This window comes from Xenopus laevis, chromosome 4L, assembly GCF_017654675.1.
Source record: "Xenopus laevis strain J_2021 chromosome 4L, Xenopus_laevis_v10.1, whole genome shotgun sequence".
Lineage (NCBI taxonomy): Eukaryota > Metazoa > Chordata > Amphibia > Anura > Pipidae > Xenopus > Xenopus laevis.
This window is the reverse complement of record NC_054377.1, coordinates 40,885,073-40,902,548: the sequence shown is the minus strand read 5'-3', so window position 1 is coordinate 40,902,548 and position 17,476 is coordinate 40,885,073. Positions and strand designations below refer to the sequence as shown.

At 39.4% G+C, this 17,476-nt stretch overlaps 1 protein-coding gene across 2 annotated transcripts in view; it reads right to left on the bottom strand.

The window, feature by feature from the left end:
* The window catches only part of LOC108714002 (5-hydroxytryptamine receptor 3A), a 45,187-nt gene that overhangs the window by 10,740 nt on the left and 16,971 nt on the right, over window positions 1-17,476 (bottom strand). Inside the window, exons 1-3 of one of the 2 annotated variants that reach the window (XM_018257811.2) lie at window positions 7,404-7,478; window positions 2,253-2,404; window positions 1,730-1,774 (exon numbers count right to left, since the gene is read on the bottom strand). In XM_018257811.2, the coding sequence (XP_018113300.2) occupies window positions 1,730-1,774; window positions 2,253-2,404; window positions 7,404-7,449 (243 nt within the window). In that variant the 5' untranslated portion in view covers window positions 7,450-7,478. Of the gene's footprint in view, window positions 1-1,729; window positions 1,775-2,252; window positions 2,405-7,403; window positions 7,479-17,476 lie in introns of those variants that run through there. The other variant, XM_041590135.1, reaches the window with a different exon arrangement.

Sequence of the window (17,476 nt, the reverse complement as noted above, 5' to 3'; positions counted from 1 at the left end):
TTGGAGACACAGATCTTTACTGCTAAAGGGCTGTGGTTGTCTTCTTGGGCTGGTACAGAAGCCCAACACATAGGGGCAAATTTACTAAAGGGTGAAGTGGCTAACGCCAGTGTGATGTCATTTTACCACTTCGCTGATTCACTAAGTGTCCCTGGCATAAATTCGCTAGCGAAGTAGATAAACTCTAGCGCTACTTCCCACCATAACGGCAGGCAAATTTTCGATCTGGCGAAGGGACGTAACTACGCAAATTTACTATGTTTTTTATTTTACGGAACGTTACCTCTATCGCCAGACTTGCCGTCGCCACCTCAGACCTGGCGAAGTGCAATGGAGTAGATAGGAGTTTGTAAAAAAAAAGTTGAAATTTTTTCTAAGTACCAAAAAACGCTGGCGTGTTTTCCTTTTTACAGGGTGATAGGCTGAAAAAGATTGTAAATTTTTTTTGGGGTACCCTCCTTCACCCCTACATTTGCTAACATATGGCACCTTAACTATACTGTGGGCACATGTGTAGGGAAATATAACAACTCTGTTGTGTTTTATTAAGCTTCCCTGGCCTTGTGTAGTGTAATGTAGTTGCTGCAGCATATACGTCCATTTAACTGCATGTCGTATGCTAATTAGACATCGCTAGCGTAACTTCAAACTGCTTATCGTATTATCGCAAGTGCAACTTCGCAAGAGTTCGGAACCCTATGCACAACTTCGGATCTTTGTGAATTAGTGTTGCCCAGGCTAATCTACACCTGGCGAAGAGTTGCGATGTGCGCAAAGCCAGTGGCGAATTTCCGGAGGTAAGTAAATTTGCCCCATAATGTACAACATTTCTAGCTACTTCTTTAGTTAATCTTTAGTTCTCCTTTAAGGAGAGAACAATACAGTACAAGCTCTATTTATTGGGTTCTTTCCCAAACTCTTAACCCTCATAACATTAAACCTGGCAGGCACTTAACTCCCATCCACAAATTTAACTCACGTGTCAAAACATCAACTTGAAAAAGTCAGTGCGGAAAATAGGGGTGCACCGAATCCAGGATTCGGCCTTTTTCAGCAGGATTTGGATTTGGCCGAATCCTTGTGCCTGGCCAAACCAAACCTGAATCCTAATTTGCATATGCAAATCCCAAATAGTGGATTTGGTGCATTCCTAGTGGAAAACGTTGTGACAAAATCATGTGTCAATTTTAATTGTGCAACTTTTTCGAATTGATGCTCTGAAAACTCAACTTTATCTAATTCTCACTGCGACAACCAGGATTTATCAGATTATTGAAAGAAAACCAGTGTGGATCATGATGTCAAGAAAAATCTTCAGGTACATCTGTCATTGACTTCTACATGTTCTTGACAGGTTTGAGATACAGTATTTTTAGATTTTTAGCAGCTTTGGGGTGATAAATCTTAATTTGTTATTTTTCCTCTAAAAATGAAATGTTTCCCCTGGCATCACTTGCTACTGGCACCAGAGGCTAATGTCCCAAGTCCCCCTTATTTAGTTCCTCTTGCCATTTGCAACATTTGGGAAACTATCCAAGAGGCTAGCATAGGTCTTTCACCAGTGAAACCACCTGAGCTCTCCCACTCCTCCGGTGTAGGGAAAATATACTTAAATACTGTATATAATATACAGATATGTTCTATTCTTTCTACAGGAACTGACATATTACATGGGGTTGACTATCCACTAAATCCCTTTGGATTAATTTAGCAATAGTCAGAATCTTACCATTGAGAACCAGATATAAGTAGTGAGTATCTGCTTTTGCATATCCTGGAAAAAAAGATAAAGAAAATATATCATATAGTGATCAAAACCCACATTATTCTTAGATGCCTTCCTTTTCAAGGGTTGTGCTAATATACAATGGCTGATATATAAGAGAAAATATTGATATTTACTTTAATGTCAAAATTAACACATTAACACGTTAACTGTAGCTTTATATTCTTAAATTGTATATGCTGTTTCCAAACTCACTAGGAAATCAAGAATATTGGACCCCAGGGAGTAACTATGAGGTGTGTGCTAGTGACCTGAGTAGACTATATAGACACAAGTAATTTGATCTTACACAAGATTAGTGAAAAAAATGTTTTAGCTGCACAAATGTGATTTTTCTCTTTAGCCCGAATTACCGAACTGTTCCATAACGTCAGAAAAAAGCTTAAATTGTCACATTTATTCAGGAACCAATTGCACTTCATTAAAATGGTTTTGTTCACCGAAACATGAAATACCAGATTCTTACCAGATCTACAATGCTGTACAAGGTCAGATCCAAATGCACGACAGTTCGATTGGTCCAAATCATTGCTGGGCGTACATGTGTAGAGGGGAAGTTATCGTTTATAGCCTTCATTAGTTCAACATAACTGCAGTTGTTCTCACAGCAGCCTAAACCTGGAACATAAAAAGCAATCAGTAGAAAAGTTGCGAGTGACCAATGCAAGAGTGAGCCAGGGTCAACAACAACTTAGGAAGGATGTTTACAGCTAAGATGTCCTTTGTTTACTTCACATCTAATAAAGCACTGGAATGCTTACAGTACACTGTAAAAGTTAGTAACATTGAAAAAAGTGCAAACCTTGCGATTTTGTCTTACTGAAAGGCATGCAAATCCTTTTTTTTATCAGTTGAATGTGGACACTATAACCACTTCTGAGAGAAATTCCAGAGCTCTACAATTCTCACACCTTAAGTTTAATTGGGAAAAAATTTGCATGTTTTTACCTGCTAATTTAGTTGTGAGCACTTAAGTAGTTTCCACTGTAGCTTCTAAATAATGCAACAGTATAGGCCTAAATTAGTAACCCTTTTCATGAATCATATGCAGTCGTCTTTAATTTTCTTCACTCTCATGAGTTGCCGCCCTCTAGGGTGGGTGTCCCCAACCTTTTTTTTCCCATGAACCACATTCAAATATAAAAAAGTTGGGGAGCAACAGTGTAAGCATGAAAAAAGTTCCTGATGGTGCCAAATAAGGTATGTGATAGACCGTTTGGTAGCCTCTGTGTGGAATGGCAGCCTACAGGAAGCTTTGTTTGGCAGTGTATCTAGTTTTATTAAAAAAAAAACTTGCCTTCATGTGAAGAATTAAAAAATAAGCACATTCTTTGAGGCCACTGGGATCAACATCCAAGGGGTTGGTGAGCAATGCGTTACTCACGAGCCACTGGTTGAGGATAACTGCTCTAATGGAACCCTTACATTATGACCAAGACCAGGCTGGTGGTAGCTCCATGCACACAGCATAACCCAATTCATCACAGTAGAATGAATTGGTGCATTGGAACCTACTACAAGCTGTTAGAAGCATGTATGTGTATTTCTTCTTAAATTCCCTTCAATCTTAATGGATGCCATCTTGTATTCTTGATAAATAAGTAATAAGAGAGCTTAAAGGGGTGGTTCACCTTCAAGTTAACTTTTAGTATGTTGTAGAATGTCTAACTGTAAGAAACTTTTCAATTGGTCTTCATTATTTATTTTGTATAGTTCTTTTATTATTTGCCTTCTTCTTCAGACTCTTTCCAGCTTTTAAATGGGGGTCACTGACCCCATCTAAAAACAAATGCTCTGTCAGGCTACACATTTATTGTTATTGCTACTTTTTATTATTTATCTTTGTATTCAGGCCCTCTCCTATTCACACTGCAGACTCTTATTCAAATCAGTGCATGGTTGCTAGGGTAATTTGGATCCTAGCAACAAGATTGCTGAAATTACAAACTGGAGAGCCACTGAATAAACTCAAAAACTACAAATAATATAAAAATAAAACCAATTGAAAATTGGCTCAGAATATCACTCTCTACATCATACTAAAAGTTAACCCAAAGGTGAACAACCTTTTTAATTTAGCTATTCTAGTCTCTTCATTATATCCTCTCTGCTGCAAACAATCCCGATTTAAAGAGAGAATAGTTAATATTATGACACAACCAAACACACAGGGGCACATTTACTTAGCTATTCTAGCAGTAGCGTAACTAGAGGGGTGCGGGCCCTGGTGCGTGACGTGCAGCTAGGCCCGCCCCCCTCCGTAAGGCCGCATTTTCAGTGGCGCACGGGATTCCGGGGGGGCCCTGAGGGGGTGCGGGCCCTGGTAGCTCCCCCGGTAGTTCTGCCACTGTATTTTTCATTATATCCTCTCTGCTGCAAACAATCCCGATTTAAAGATAGAATAGTTAATATTATGACACAACCAAACACACAGGGGCACATTAACTTAGGGTCGAAATATCGAGGGTTAATTAACCCTCGATATTCGACTGTCAAAGTTAAATCCTTCGACTTCGAATATCAAAGTCGAAGGATTTACCGCAATTCGTTTGATTGAACGATCGAAGGAAAAATCGATCAAACGGTTTTCCTTCTACCAAAAATTTGTTAGGAATCCTAAGGGGACCTTCCCCATAGGCTAACATTGCACCTCGGTAGGTTTTACTTGGCGAAGTAGGGGGTCGAAGTTTTTTTTAAAGAGACAGTACTTCGACTATCGAATGGTCGAATAGTCGAACGATTTTTTAGTTCGAATCATTCGATTCGAAGTCGTAGTCGAAGGTCGAAGTAGCCAATTCGATGGTCGAAGTAGCCCAAAAAACGTTCAAAGTATTTTTTCTTCTATTCCTTCACTCGAGCTAAGTAAATGTGCCCCACAATGTGCTAACATTTGTAAAAAAAGCAAAATGAGAAGTCAAACCAAATATAAGAAAGAGAAATAGGTATACAAGAAAATAATCTGACCTTGGTGTAATTATACATGATAGAGAATAACTGAAACATAAACCCTATGAGAAACAGCAATTCAGTTTCTTGATAAAGACTAATTAACACAGATGGTTTTACATAAAAGTTACCCAGAGGTTAACCCATTTAATGCTAGTAGCTGTAATCAGGATTGCTCATTTATCAAATTTAGTTGAAATGTCCAAAGGTGATGAGGATTTGCAAAGAAATATTTAAACTATGATTAGAACTAGCAACCACTTTAACAACTCTGTTCCCTCTTGTGGGACTGAAGCAGATGGTTTATCTAAATGTGAGAATATTAATTATTAGGAAAAGTTATGCATTGTGGGTGAAAATATGATATTATATGTCTGAAAATTGCTCTATACACACTGTACTTGGTTAGTAAATGCCCCTTTATGTGTCTGCTTTTAGGCCAAATTTATAATGTGGTTTAGTGTGCGAAGTAAAAAATAACCTGATGGTGGGAGAATAAAGGCAATTGAAGCAATAGATTCAAGAAAACACAAGAACGTTAAAAATTTCTTTTGTGTTTCTTTACATAGTTTCCATCAAACCTTGAGGCATAATAAACCAGCCTCTTGGAATCTGGGTTTGTCTAAAGGGCAGATTTATCAAAGTGTGAGATTAGAGTTTACTTCTGAAAAACTCAATCACTTTTTCATTCTTCTGTAACTTTTAAAAGTGTGTTTAACTTTTGATAGATGCACTTTTAAAAATTCCATAAGAATAATTTTCTGTCATAAACTCTAATCTCACATGTTGATAAATCTGCCCTAATTCTTCTCTTGTTATATTATTTATGTATTTTTGACCATTAACCACACTTTAACCAGTACATTTATTTCAATCTTTTAAAATAGGATTGCATGAACTAAATGGAGGGGAGATATAGAAGGACCATACGATGTATATGGCTGACATGTGAGGAACAGTACTGCAGCACTATATGCAAAAATTATATAAATTCTTAGGGTGCATTTACTAAACTGGAGCTATTTGGTCTCTGTTTAAATAGCAAAATGCATCATGCATTCTACCCACAATAAACAGTTTTTACCCAGCATTCCAACATAATCACAAACCACCCAAAATTTGCATATGCCATTTTATGCACCTGATTATTCAATATAACGAAAATGTTTTTTTCCACTTGATAAATAAGCTGCTGCCTCATAGAAGGCATAGAAGGAGTTAGTTCTCCTCCAGCCAGGTCTGTTAATTAGCTGTGGCTTGTACTAGAAGTATGTTTTGATATATATATATATATATATATATATATATATATATATATATATATATATATATATATATATATATATATATATATATATATATATATATATATATATTTTGCTGGTGAAAGCATTTTCAGGAGAACAATCACCCTCATTAAAACAGTTTTATTGCTGGCAATTCATTTTCTCGTGTGCAATCACCCTTACAGATAATAGCTATGGACAAACAGATATTGCATTTAATATCAATTACATTTACAAATAATTTACATACAAATGCCCTTTAATGCCTGTTCAGGGTAGGTGTAAAACAGATGCAACCAACATATTGACACACAGGGCAACTGTAGAGCTACACGTAGGGGCACATTTACTTAGTTCGAGTGAAGGAATAGAATAAAAAAAACGTTGAATTTCGAATGTTTTTTTGGCTACTTCGACCATCGAATTGGCTACTTCGACCTTCGACTTCGACTCGAACGATTCGAACGAAAAATCGTTCGAATATTCGACCATTTGATAGTCAAAGTACTGTCTCTTTAAAAAAAAACTTTGACCCCCTACTTCGCCATCTAAAACCTACCGAACCTCAATCAAACTATTTGCGGTAAATCCTTCGACTTCGATATTCGAAGTCGAAGGATTTACCTTCCGCAGTCGAATATCAAGGGTTAATTAACCCTCGATATTCGACCCTATGTAAATCTGACCCGTAGTACAGTATATGAAAAACACTGGTATTCTGAAGGGCCAAATTTTTCACCCTTTGCTGAACTTTTTAATCATAAATGAGCCCTCTTAAGTTGGCTTTCATTTAATTTTAAAATTACTGAAACTCCTGATTATCCCAGAAAACTTTAGTAACATCACAGTTTGTATGTAAATTTATATGTAAACTATCTTTACAAATATATTTATAGAGAAGGACTTTCTTTAGTGTGGATTGAATTTTGAACTAAAAGTACACTATCATAAAAGTGCTGGTGTTTTTTTATTTAACTCATTAGTGGGTGGAGGAGAGAGGGTGCTTTTGGGAAGTCTACCTCATGTACCGTTGGCTTTCTAATATCTTGTTACTATCTCCTTATCCTATTTATAAACAATTATTTGTGATTATTGTGACTGGAAAGAGGCAAAATAAACATGTTTCCCTATGCAACTACAAAGCATGCCTATACAGTTTTTAAAAAATTGTATAATTATAACTAGTAATCTAATTAGCTGAATATCTGATGTACTTGTCAAATAAAATATTTTTGGAAGATAGTATCCCTTTAATTAACGAAGCTGCAGCTAAAATGTCCAAGCCTGATTTTGTCTTCTGATCTGTTCTTCACTTTTATAACATGATAAAATGAAAACTTGGACCTCCTAGAAACATTCTAGAACCCAGAAATAAAATGGCTTACCTAGCCAGGTGCCTATGAGCAGAAAGGAAAGCAACTGGAGATCCATTTTGCAAGAGAGTGCAGTGTGCTTCAAGAATGGCCTTTAATTGCTATCTATAGTCTACCTGTGGGTGGGACCTAGGTAATACACAGCACTACATCTATTTTTTTTCAGTTGTTTAACTTGTTTACTGTTTTGCATATGGTAAGATTATGTAGAAGCAGGAAATGATTATTTTTTTCAGTCACTTGCTATCATGTTCACTGTATCTATGACACAGGTTGGGTTGACATTCAAGCTATGTATGGCATTTCCTTGTATAACTGCAGGCACCTTATGATAAATATTGCATATAATTAGTCCTCACGCACAGTGACATTTCTAACTTAATTAGAATTCACTTTATAGGCAATTGCACAGCTCCATTCTGTGAGGGGTAGATATATCAACATTCAAGATTGTGTTTTCGTGTATGAATATGCAAATACACACAAGAATGTTTTTTTGAAAGCTGAAATAGTATATTAAAAATCAACTCAGAAATTATTCATAATTATTCATTTAACTGAAAATTAATGTAACAATGAGATTTTAATTAGTCTGCTACTTTTTTTCTGTGACGAAACAGGACCATGACAATTCTGTTCTGTTTTTTTCTTAAATATACTAGTGAGTGCTTAAGAATATATAAATGCTTTGGTCAAAAACAGCATTTGTGTTCTGTGGTCTTGAAAACAGTTACATATGCTTGATCTTGATCTGCTTGATTGCAGCTTGATCCAACTTTGGGCCAGATTCAGTTCAGTGAGAAAAAAGGTTCATCGCATGAAAATTCATGGACGAGATTCAATTTGAGATGCAATTCAATTCAGAAAAACATCTCACAGTTTATCATGTGAAAATTCTATTGAAGTCTATGGGAACTGGAACTGAATTAGGAGAAAAGTATTTTTCTCCTTGAATTGAATCTCGCACATGAGTTTTCACTGGATAAAACATGGTATCATTTATTTATTTAATTGAATCTGGTCCTTTGTGAGCAGCTGAATGGACACTGATACGTGCTTCTCTTCAGCATTGAATTTAATGGTATTTATTGCTTGGTTAAAACAGAACTGTCGCATTTACTACATTTTTTTCATTTCTAGATTTGTATTAAATTAATATAAAACAATCCACACACATTTTGGGGGGGGGTGATTATAAATTTGGCAGCATTAGAGCTTAGCACTGCCACTGTAGGTGGGATGTGGTGGCTGCATCTCAATTGTATCTGTGCTTGATTTCCAAAACTATTTAAATGGAATGATTATATTTTGTTTTAAAACCAGAGTCAATTGAGTAAAAGGCAATTTTTTTGTTTCCGTTGCCTTATTAGGACTCTGCATGCAACTCCATCTGGATGTGTCTATCCATTCCATCATGTTATTGCCTGCAGTTTTTATTCAGCATGATTACTGTTTATCAACAAATACAGATCTTTAAGCATTTACGTGCCAGCAGAAGTTTGCATTTCATTTACACATTTTAGGGGTATTTCCTGGGGGGGGGGGTTAGTTTACCTGGGAAAACTATACATTGTTTTTTCGGGAGAACCTGAGCTTTCTAAATCTGCTTAGAAATTTGTATTACCACTTCTGGAATAAGATTTAGAGCTCTAAATACCTAAAAAAAATAGATTTTTTTTACAAAATAGGGATCTATACCAGAAAAATATTTTATTTTATGCACAAAAAAGCTTTGTGTTTTGAATGTGCCAATATCAAATATTTATAGTTTTATGAAGATTCCTGACTTCTATAGATCAAAAACTACCAACAGTAAATTAACAAATTCCAAAGCTCTACACTAGTATATGGCATAATTTGGATTCAAAAGCCAATAAATCCTGGAACAGTAGGTTTACCACAGGAAACCATATATTTTTCAAAAGTACAGATTCTCTCAAATCCAAAATGGGTAACCATGTCATTCTTCTCCTAATTACAAAATATCAAAGTTTTTCTGAACTTTGTGGTTTTTATAAAAAAAAATTTGGAAAAATAATTTCAAAACTTTCACTTCATATCTCCCATATAGCATTAGGTACCAAGAAAAAACTTCCTAAATATGAATGCCAGGGGTCCAATGAAAAGTTTGATGCTCATTGTCCATAGGATTTACAAAGTGTTTAGAGACCCCCTAAATGAAGTTAGCGCATACAACTTACCCTGAAAGTCACTTCAGCTACTGAATAATCATCACATTTACTGCATTTTTTGTGGGGTGAAAACACAAAAAATATGTTGACCCTCCCCAAACCATATATTTTTGAAAAGTACACATTCAGGTGAATCAAAAATGGGTAAGCATGACTTTCTACTGTAAACTACTGCGTGGTAATGCTTTCCTAAAATTGTTGGTTTTGATTAAATATTGACTTCCACTTTGGCTTCCATTTTCTAGCATCTTATCTTCCTCATAACATTAGCCACCAAGAAAAAACATCCTAAATATGAATGTTTGGGGTCCACTGAACAGTTTGATGCCCATTTTGTATAGGATTGTGAAAGTATCTGGTGTTAAGAGACCCCAAAGTGAAGTTAGCACATACAATTTTACCTGGAAGTCACTAAACACATTTACTGTATTTTTGTGGGGTAAAACAAAAAATACCTTGACCCCAAAACCATATATGTTTTGAAAGCACACATTCAGCTAAATCCAAAATGGGTAACCATATCTTTCTACTCCAAACTACTTAGTCACAAAACTTTCTCAAATTTGACGGTTTTAATGAAATACCTGAAAATTGACTTAAAGCTTCCACTTTCTAGAATCTTATCTCCCTCATAGCATTAGGCACCAAGAGATAACATCCTAAATATGAATGCCAGGGGTCCACTGAACAGTTTGATGACCAATATGTATAGATTTACCAAACTATGTGGCGTACAGAGACCCCCAAATGCAAATAGTGCATATACATTTTCAAGACTGACATTCTGGCTGCTGAAATATAAGTACCTGGTATGTGTATTATGTGCCATGAGACCCCCTAACAGAATGGAGACCCTATAAAACCATATATTTTCAGAAAGTATACATTCTGACAAATCTAAAATAGGTAAATACATCTTTCTACTGTAAATTACCCAGCTGCAAAGCTATGCTGAACATATGAAATTTTATGAAATTTCTGAAAATAGTCCACAAAGCTTGCATTTTACCCCATTATTTGCCCACATTTCATAACATATCAGCATAAAACATTCTAAATAAGAACGCCAGGGGTCTACTGAACGTTTTGATGCTCAATATACATAGATTTACCAAACTATAGAGGCACCCAAATGAAAATAGTTCATATGAATTTTTACCACAAAACCAATTAGGACCGCTTCAAACTCAGTCCGCAGCGTCCCCACTGCCAACATATAATACATGAACAGGAGGACGGCACTCCGGTAAAAAAGCAGGTTTTTATTGCTAAGTACTGTAGAATTACACAGGCCTTACGCGTTTCGGGAACACGCTTAACGCTTACAAAATGAGTCGTGCACATGCATTATATACAATAGGTCTATGGCGACCTCTATTGGTCGTCATGATTATCACTGCTAAAAACATTTTTTATTTATATCAATAAAAGTGACAATGCTCTGTTAAAAAATGTATAAAAGAAAGGAGGGGGAGAGGAATTGTGTGCCTTGGATATTTTATATAATATTCATTTAATTTGAAGTATTGAGCTCCCAGCACTAGTTGAGAGTCGGGTCCACGAGTGCAGCACGGACCCGGCACACATAGGCGCACATTGCAGGGGCCCCAAGTCTGATGAGCAAGCACCTCTCCATACAGCGGATCCGGTAATGTGCTATTTTTCACTGTTTGTAAATGCTTAATGCTGAAACGTTTTGATGCACCGGCTGGACACTTTGTATGTACCCTGCTCCTCAGTATATAATACTCAACGTATAATTTGCCTGCCTAGGAGCTTGTAGGACTGCTATTGACTGTTTTTTCATTAACAAGCCCAAGGCTATCATTCAGGCACCACTGTATTTACTATTACACCCCATTTACGTTGCAACCAGACATTATTTTAAATAGCTGCTGGATTTGTCAGAATAGTACACATTCTGACAAATCCAAAAATGGTAAATATCTACTACTATAGCTTTCTACTTCAAACTACCAAACTGCAAAGCTATGCTGTACATTGTAATTTTTTTTTTTTAAAACCGTCACAAAGCTTGCACTTTACACCATTATATGCCCCAAATTTCATAACATATCAGCATAAAACATCCTAAATATGAATGCAATGGGTTTATAGAATACTTTGACGCCCAATATGCATAGATATACCAAATGTGGCCAGGGCCGCTCCTGCCATGAGGCAAGGTGAGAACCTTTCCTCAGGCGGCAGCAAGTGGCTAGTTGCAAGGGTTGGCAAAAGAGTGAGTTGAGTCAAGAGTGAGTTTATTGTCATTTCATCCATATACGTTTGTACAGTACACAGTGAAACAAAACAACGTTCCTCTAGGACCAATGTGCTACACAACACAACATAGATGTACCGTACAACAGACAAAAAGTGCAAGTGCAAAAATATGCAACGCCTGCAAGACAGGTCAGCATTGTGCAGGGACAGGACAAGACAGTGCACACTCAGATGTAATATGTTAAGTAAATAATGCTAAACATCAGACATGATGGGTGTATCATTGTGATATGATAGTAGTAAGAACATGATAAAATGCAGATGTGCTCATAGAGAACAATTGTATCCAATGGCTATTTATTTATACAATGGCATACAATGGCTGTGTAATGTTGTGGTATATAGTAAGGTCAGATGGAGTGTGTGTGTGAGAGAGATCTGTCCGGTCCCTGAGTATTCAGGAGCCTTATGGCTTGGGGGAAGAAACTGTTACACAGTCTGGTAGTGAGCGTGGTAGTGAGGGCCTGTAAGGAGTTCTTACCTGGCGTCCCAAGATGGCGGAGTCCAAGATGGCGGCGTTCTCCATGTGCTTCCTTCTGGTCGCAGTTCTGTGACATCACGCCAGCGTCAGAATATCCGCCAGCATCGGATTGGTCGCCGGCGCCTAAGCGCCAGCGTCAGAATAGACGCCAGCGTCAAAACGCCTGCGTGAAGACGCCAGCGCGAAGACGCCAGCGTGAAGAAGCCAGCGTCATGACGCCACTGCATCTGTTTTGGCGCCAAAGGAGGCCTATAAAAGATGCTGAAGCACTGCAGACTGTGCCCTACTATAGGTTCTTCCTCGTGAGTTCCTGGGTGCGCTTCCTGTGATTATCATTGCTGATCCTGTGTATTGACCTTTGCCTGATTTCGTATTCTGAACCTTTGCTGCCTGAACCGACCTTATTGCCTGGACTTCGACCACTCTCTTTCTATACCCTTGCCTGTACCTCGAACTATTGGACTGGTGCTTCCTCCTTGGTTCGCTACTCCTGGCTGAGCCTTCGGGCCCCTTACAGGGCCCTAATGCTTCAGTACCTTTTTCCAGATGGCAGGAGTGTGAACAGTGAGTGTGAGGGGTGTGTTGGATCAGCCACAATGCTGGTGTAAATGTCCGTGATGGAAGGAAGAGAGACACTTATGATTTTCTCTGCTGTCTTCACTATCCTTTGTAGGGTCTTGTGCTCCATGACAGTGCAGTTCCCAGCCCAGACAGTGATACAGCAGGATGCTCTCGATAGTCCCTCTGTAGAAGGTTTTGAGTATGGATGGTGGGAGATGGGATTTCCTCAGCTTGCGCAGGAAGTAGAGGCGCTGTTGGCCTTTCTAAGCTAAGTAGCTGGTGTTGTGGGACCAGGTGAGATTCCCTCGCCAGGTGGACACCAAGGAATTTCACTGTTTTATTGAAAGAGGCTACAATAGGACTCTAGTGGAGTCACAAAAAAATAAAGTTATGTCTTTAAAACGAGAAGATTTACTTAATAACAAAATGCCGAGTAAGAATAACAACAGGATCGCCTTTATTTCTACCTACAATGCCAATTCAAACTGTATTAAAAGCACAAACATTGGGCTATATTACAAAAGGATGTGGAGTTTGGCAAAATTTTTGATGACATACCACTGTGTTCATATAAGAGGTCTCGTAACCTAGGTGCTATATTGACAAAGGCAGATTTGTTAGAACCAAAAGTAAGACAACCAACATTGTTCGGCAATCCAAGAATGCGAACATTCCCCTGTTTGTCCTGTGGGTGTTGTAATAGCATCATTACAGGGGAAAGTTCTAATCACCCCTCTAAGAGACATGCCATCAGGTTACAGCATACGCCACCTGCACCACTACAGGTGTAATTTACATGTTAAAATGTCCCTGTGGAAAGGCATACGTTGGTAAAACCAAGAGAGAGATAAGAATCAGAATTGGGGAACATAAAAGAACAATCACCTTTTTATACCTGTGTTTGGAATTACACGTATGAGAGCACTTGATAAAAGAGGTTGTACCTCCGAAACATTATGTGGAGATCTCAATAAATCACTAAAGAATTAGCACATTTGCCGAAGTGTGTGCCATCTTATTTCTGATTTTGCATGGAATATTGGAACTGACTGATGCTTCAAGGTTTCAAGATACACCACGAGACAATTGCAGCCCTCTTGAACTATTGCAAGTATTATAATGTGGTTAGTGAATACGCTACTCCCAATAGTCTTTTCATGCAAAAAAAAACAGACTGTGAATGTGTGTGACCCCCCCTGGATCATCCAAAAATGTATGTGTGTATCAATGTAATAAGTGTGTGTTTGTGTGTGTAACACTAACCTGGGGCAAAGGCTGCAGATCCGCCTGGAAGGGCTGGTGGGGCCCCCGTGAAGAGAAGGCATCCATCTTCTTGCTTGATCCAGTGGGTGGCGCAGGGGGTTGCAGGAAGAGCCACAGCAGCAGGACAAGTAGATTTCATGTGCCTGCTGCTGCCTTGGGGGTCCTGCGTGATTGCGCTCCAAGAGCCACTCGTTCCCCCGCTCTGCTTGTAGACTAGGGGTGGGGGAATAAGCAGGGACGGAGAGAACGACTTTACAAGCCGCTCCTCTGCTCCCCAACCCGGAAGTGCTGCAGATCATAGAATCTACGATTAGTGGCACTTGAGTCCTTTTATCAACAGATTGTAGATTCTACGATCTATGGCACTTAAATTTTATGCATCGATCCCTTAATTTCCTTCACAGGAAAAAGGAATACAATTTTGGTAGAAAATATGTATGGAGTCACCTAGACTTTTTTCATCCTAAAAAAATTACTGCTTAGTGCTTCAGGGCCTGATTTATCACCTTAATGTGAGAACAATTTACCAAAGGAAATACTTTAGTAAATAAGGTTTTTGGAAGTTGGTGCATTTACACAAACTTTGTACCAGAGATTATAAAGGCTGGAAAATTGAAACAGGTAAATACTGCATCACACTAATGTCTATTGGGGTCAGGTCCGGACTGAGAATTAAAATAGGCCCTGGCATTTCAGGTACACAGAAGCCCAATCAGCCCACACAGAGGCCCAAATAGCCCCCACCAGCCCACTAAATACTGACTTTCTATGGCACCTTATAGCAGCCCCTCTGGCATTTGCCAGAACCCACAGATTACCAGTCTGGGCCTGATTGGGGTGACATGTCTCTGTGGGGCTAGAGGTGCTTGCAAGCAATCAGCAAATCTCTATATATATCAAGGTATGATCTGTGGTTGACAGCAAATATTTTAGTTATGTCACCAAAATGAGAGGGCTGCACTGAATCTGTTGAGTTTGTTTGTTTTCCACAACAAGACATTACAGTGTTTTACTAAATCATCTTCAAACCTAAGGGTACTGGCACATGGTGAGATTTATTGCCCGCATTTAAATAACCCCAAAATACTTTCCCACTGGCAATAAACCAGTGCCAGTGGGAAACATAAGTGGCAGTGCCGGGCCAGCCTGGGCAGACACCCTAGGCAGCCCAGCTGGTTGGAGCACCCCAGCAGCGCACATGCAGAAAACCTGGTGTGCGCTGAAAAAACGCGTGCACGCGCATGCGCAAAAGAATCTGTTGTGAGCGCATGCGCAAAAGAATATGTTGTGAGCACATGTGCGAAAACATGAGGCAGCGTGAAAGGGAAAGCGCGCATGCGCAAGCTGACAAATGCGGCCAGAGAGGGGGACTGGACTAGGGGTAGGAGAGGCAGAAGGTGCGTGCCTGGCGCCCCTCCAGCTTTGCACCCTAGGCACGTGCTTACTCTGCCTACCCCTAGTTCCGGCCCTGATAAGTGGTGCTTCATTTTCCCAAGTCGACAGAAGTTACCTTAAAAAAAACAAAAAAAAAAACTTTGGCGCTATTATGTAACTATCATGGAAACCTCCCTTAAGTTGTTCCGTAGAGCATATTATGTACCAGAGCGGATCCACCAAATACACCCAGCTACCTCACCTACCTGCTTCAGGAACTGTCTCACAAATGGAACAATGTGACCAGGGCTGGGCCAAGGTGTTTTGGCACCCTAGGCAAGGGCTTCAATCAGTGCCCCCCCCACCCAGTGCTGCATTACCATTTCCCACCTTACCATTCATATTTCCCCATGTACCTGTGCCAGCACCTATCAGATGTCCTCATTTGTACCTGTGCCAAAGGCAATCAATTCCACAAATTGTCCCCAAGCCCCTAATCTGTATCTGTGCCAGCATAAGCCAAAACATTAATCGCATTGTTACCCCCAATACATATGCTATCGGCAGCTAAAAAAATCATATTGCCCCTAATTTTTACCTGTGCCAGCAGGAGCCAGAAATCCATCTTATTGCCCCAAACATCTATGTATCTGTGCCAGCAGCCACCATATTGCCCCATGTACCTGAGCCAGCAGCAGCCAATCACTCATATTGGCCCGGATCTGTACATGTGCCAGCAGTAGTCAAAAATCTATCATATTGCCCCCACATATGTATCTGTGCCAGCAGCAGCCAAAATTCCATCATATTGCTCCTAATTATCTGTTTACCAGTGCAAGCAGTGATTCTGCCGCAGTACGAATCACAGGCAAGAAGGGGTTGGAACAGGCAATTTGTAAAACTGAAAAACTATTAAAGGCCAAGCAAACCAGGGTTTTAAAAAAACAAAGAAAAAAATGTCCCTTAAAAGTGCCTACCCCTAGTTCCAGCCCTGCCACAGAGATATCTTTTGTTTCTTCTTACTCTTCTTCTTTCTTATTCTTACAGAATGGAAAAAGAAGGTTGCTCTTTAGTACTTGCGGAGGAGAACCCTGGGCAAGTGCAGTTTTCAAGAGCACCGGGCTGGGGTAAGTGAATGCAATCACTGGGGGGTGCCTAACTTTTGGCATCTCCCCAGTGATTCACCTTTTCCTTTTATTAGATGTGTTTTTTGCTTAAAAAGAAAAAGAGAGCGTACAAGGGAAAACTCCCATAGTGTATCACAAATGGCATAGTGGCAAGGTTTCAAAATCTTGTTACCACTTAGCAGGGTATATCGAACACATTTTAGGACATCATCAGGCGAACACACGCTCTTGCCTGAGATCTCGTAAAGAATAAGTATGCAGACTCATCTTTTATTCTGCGCACTTGTTACACCACTGTGCTGCCTACATTTGCTGTTGCAATCTCCCCCCTTGTGGCTCATTCCTCAGCCCTCCCTCCTCGGTCCTCATACCTCCCTCCTCAGTCTTCAGCCCTCCCTCCTCAGCCCTCATTACAAACGCCCTCTGTCCTCAGCCCTCCCTCCTCAGCTCTCATCCCTCCCTCCTCATCTCGTAAGCCAGGCTGATAGCCGAGGAGGGAGGGCTGAGGACCGAGGTCTGAGGACCGAGGAGAGAGGGCTGAGGAATGAGCCACAAGTGGGGAGATTGCAACAGCAAATGTGTTTAGCACGGAGGTGTGACTGCAGTTTTTTCAGATAAGTGTGTAGAATAAGAGAAAAGTCTCCATACTTCTTCTTTACGAGAGCGAATGCAGGAGCGTGTATTCTCCTGATGATGTCCTAAAATGCGTTTCCGTAAGGGAATGTGAGTAATATGTAACAGGTAAGGGTCCACCACAGTGCTCCCCCTCCCGCCTATATACTCACAAGCACAATGTTGAGA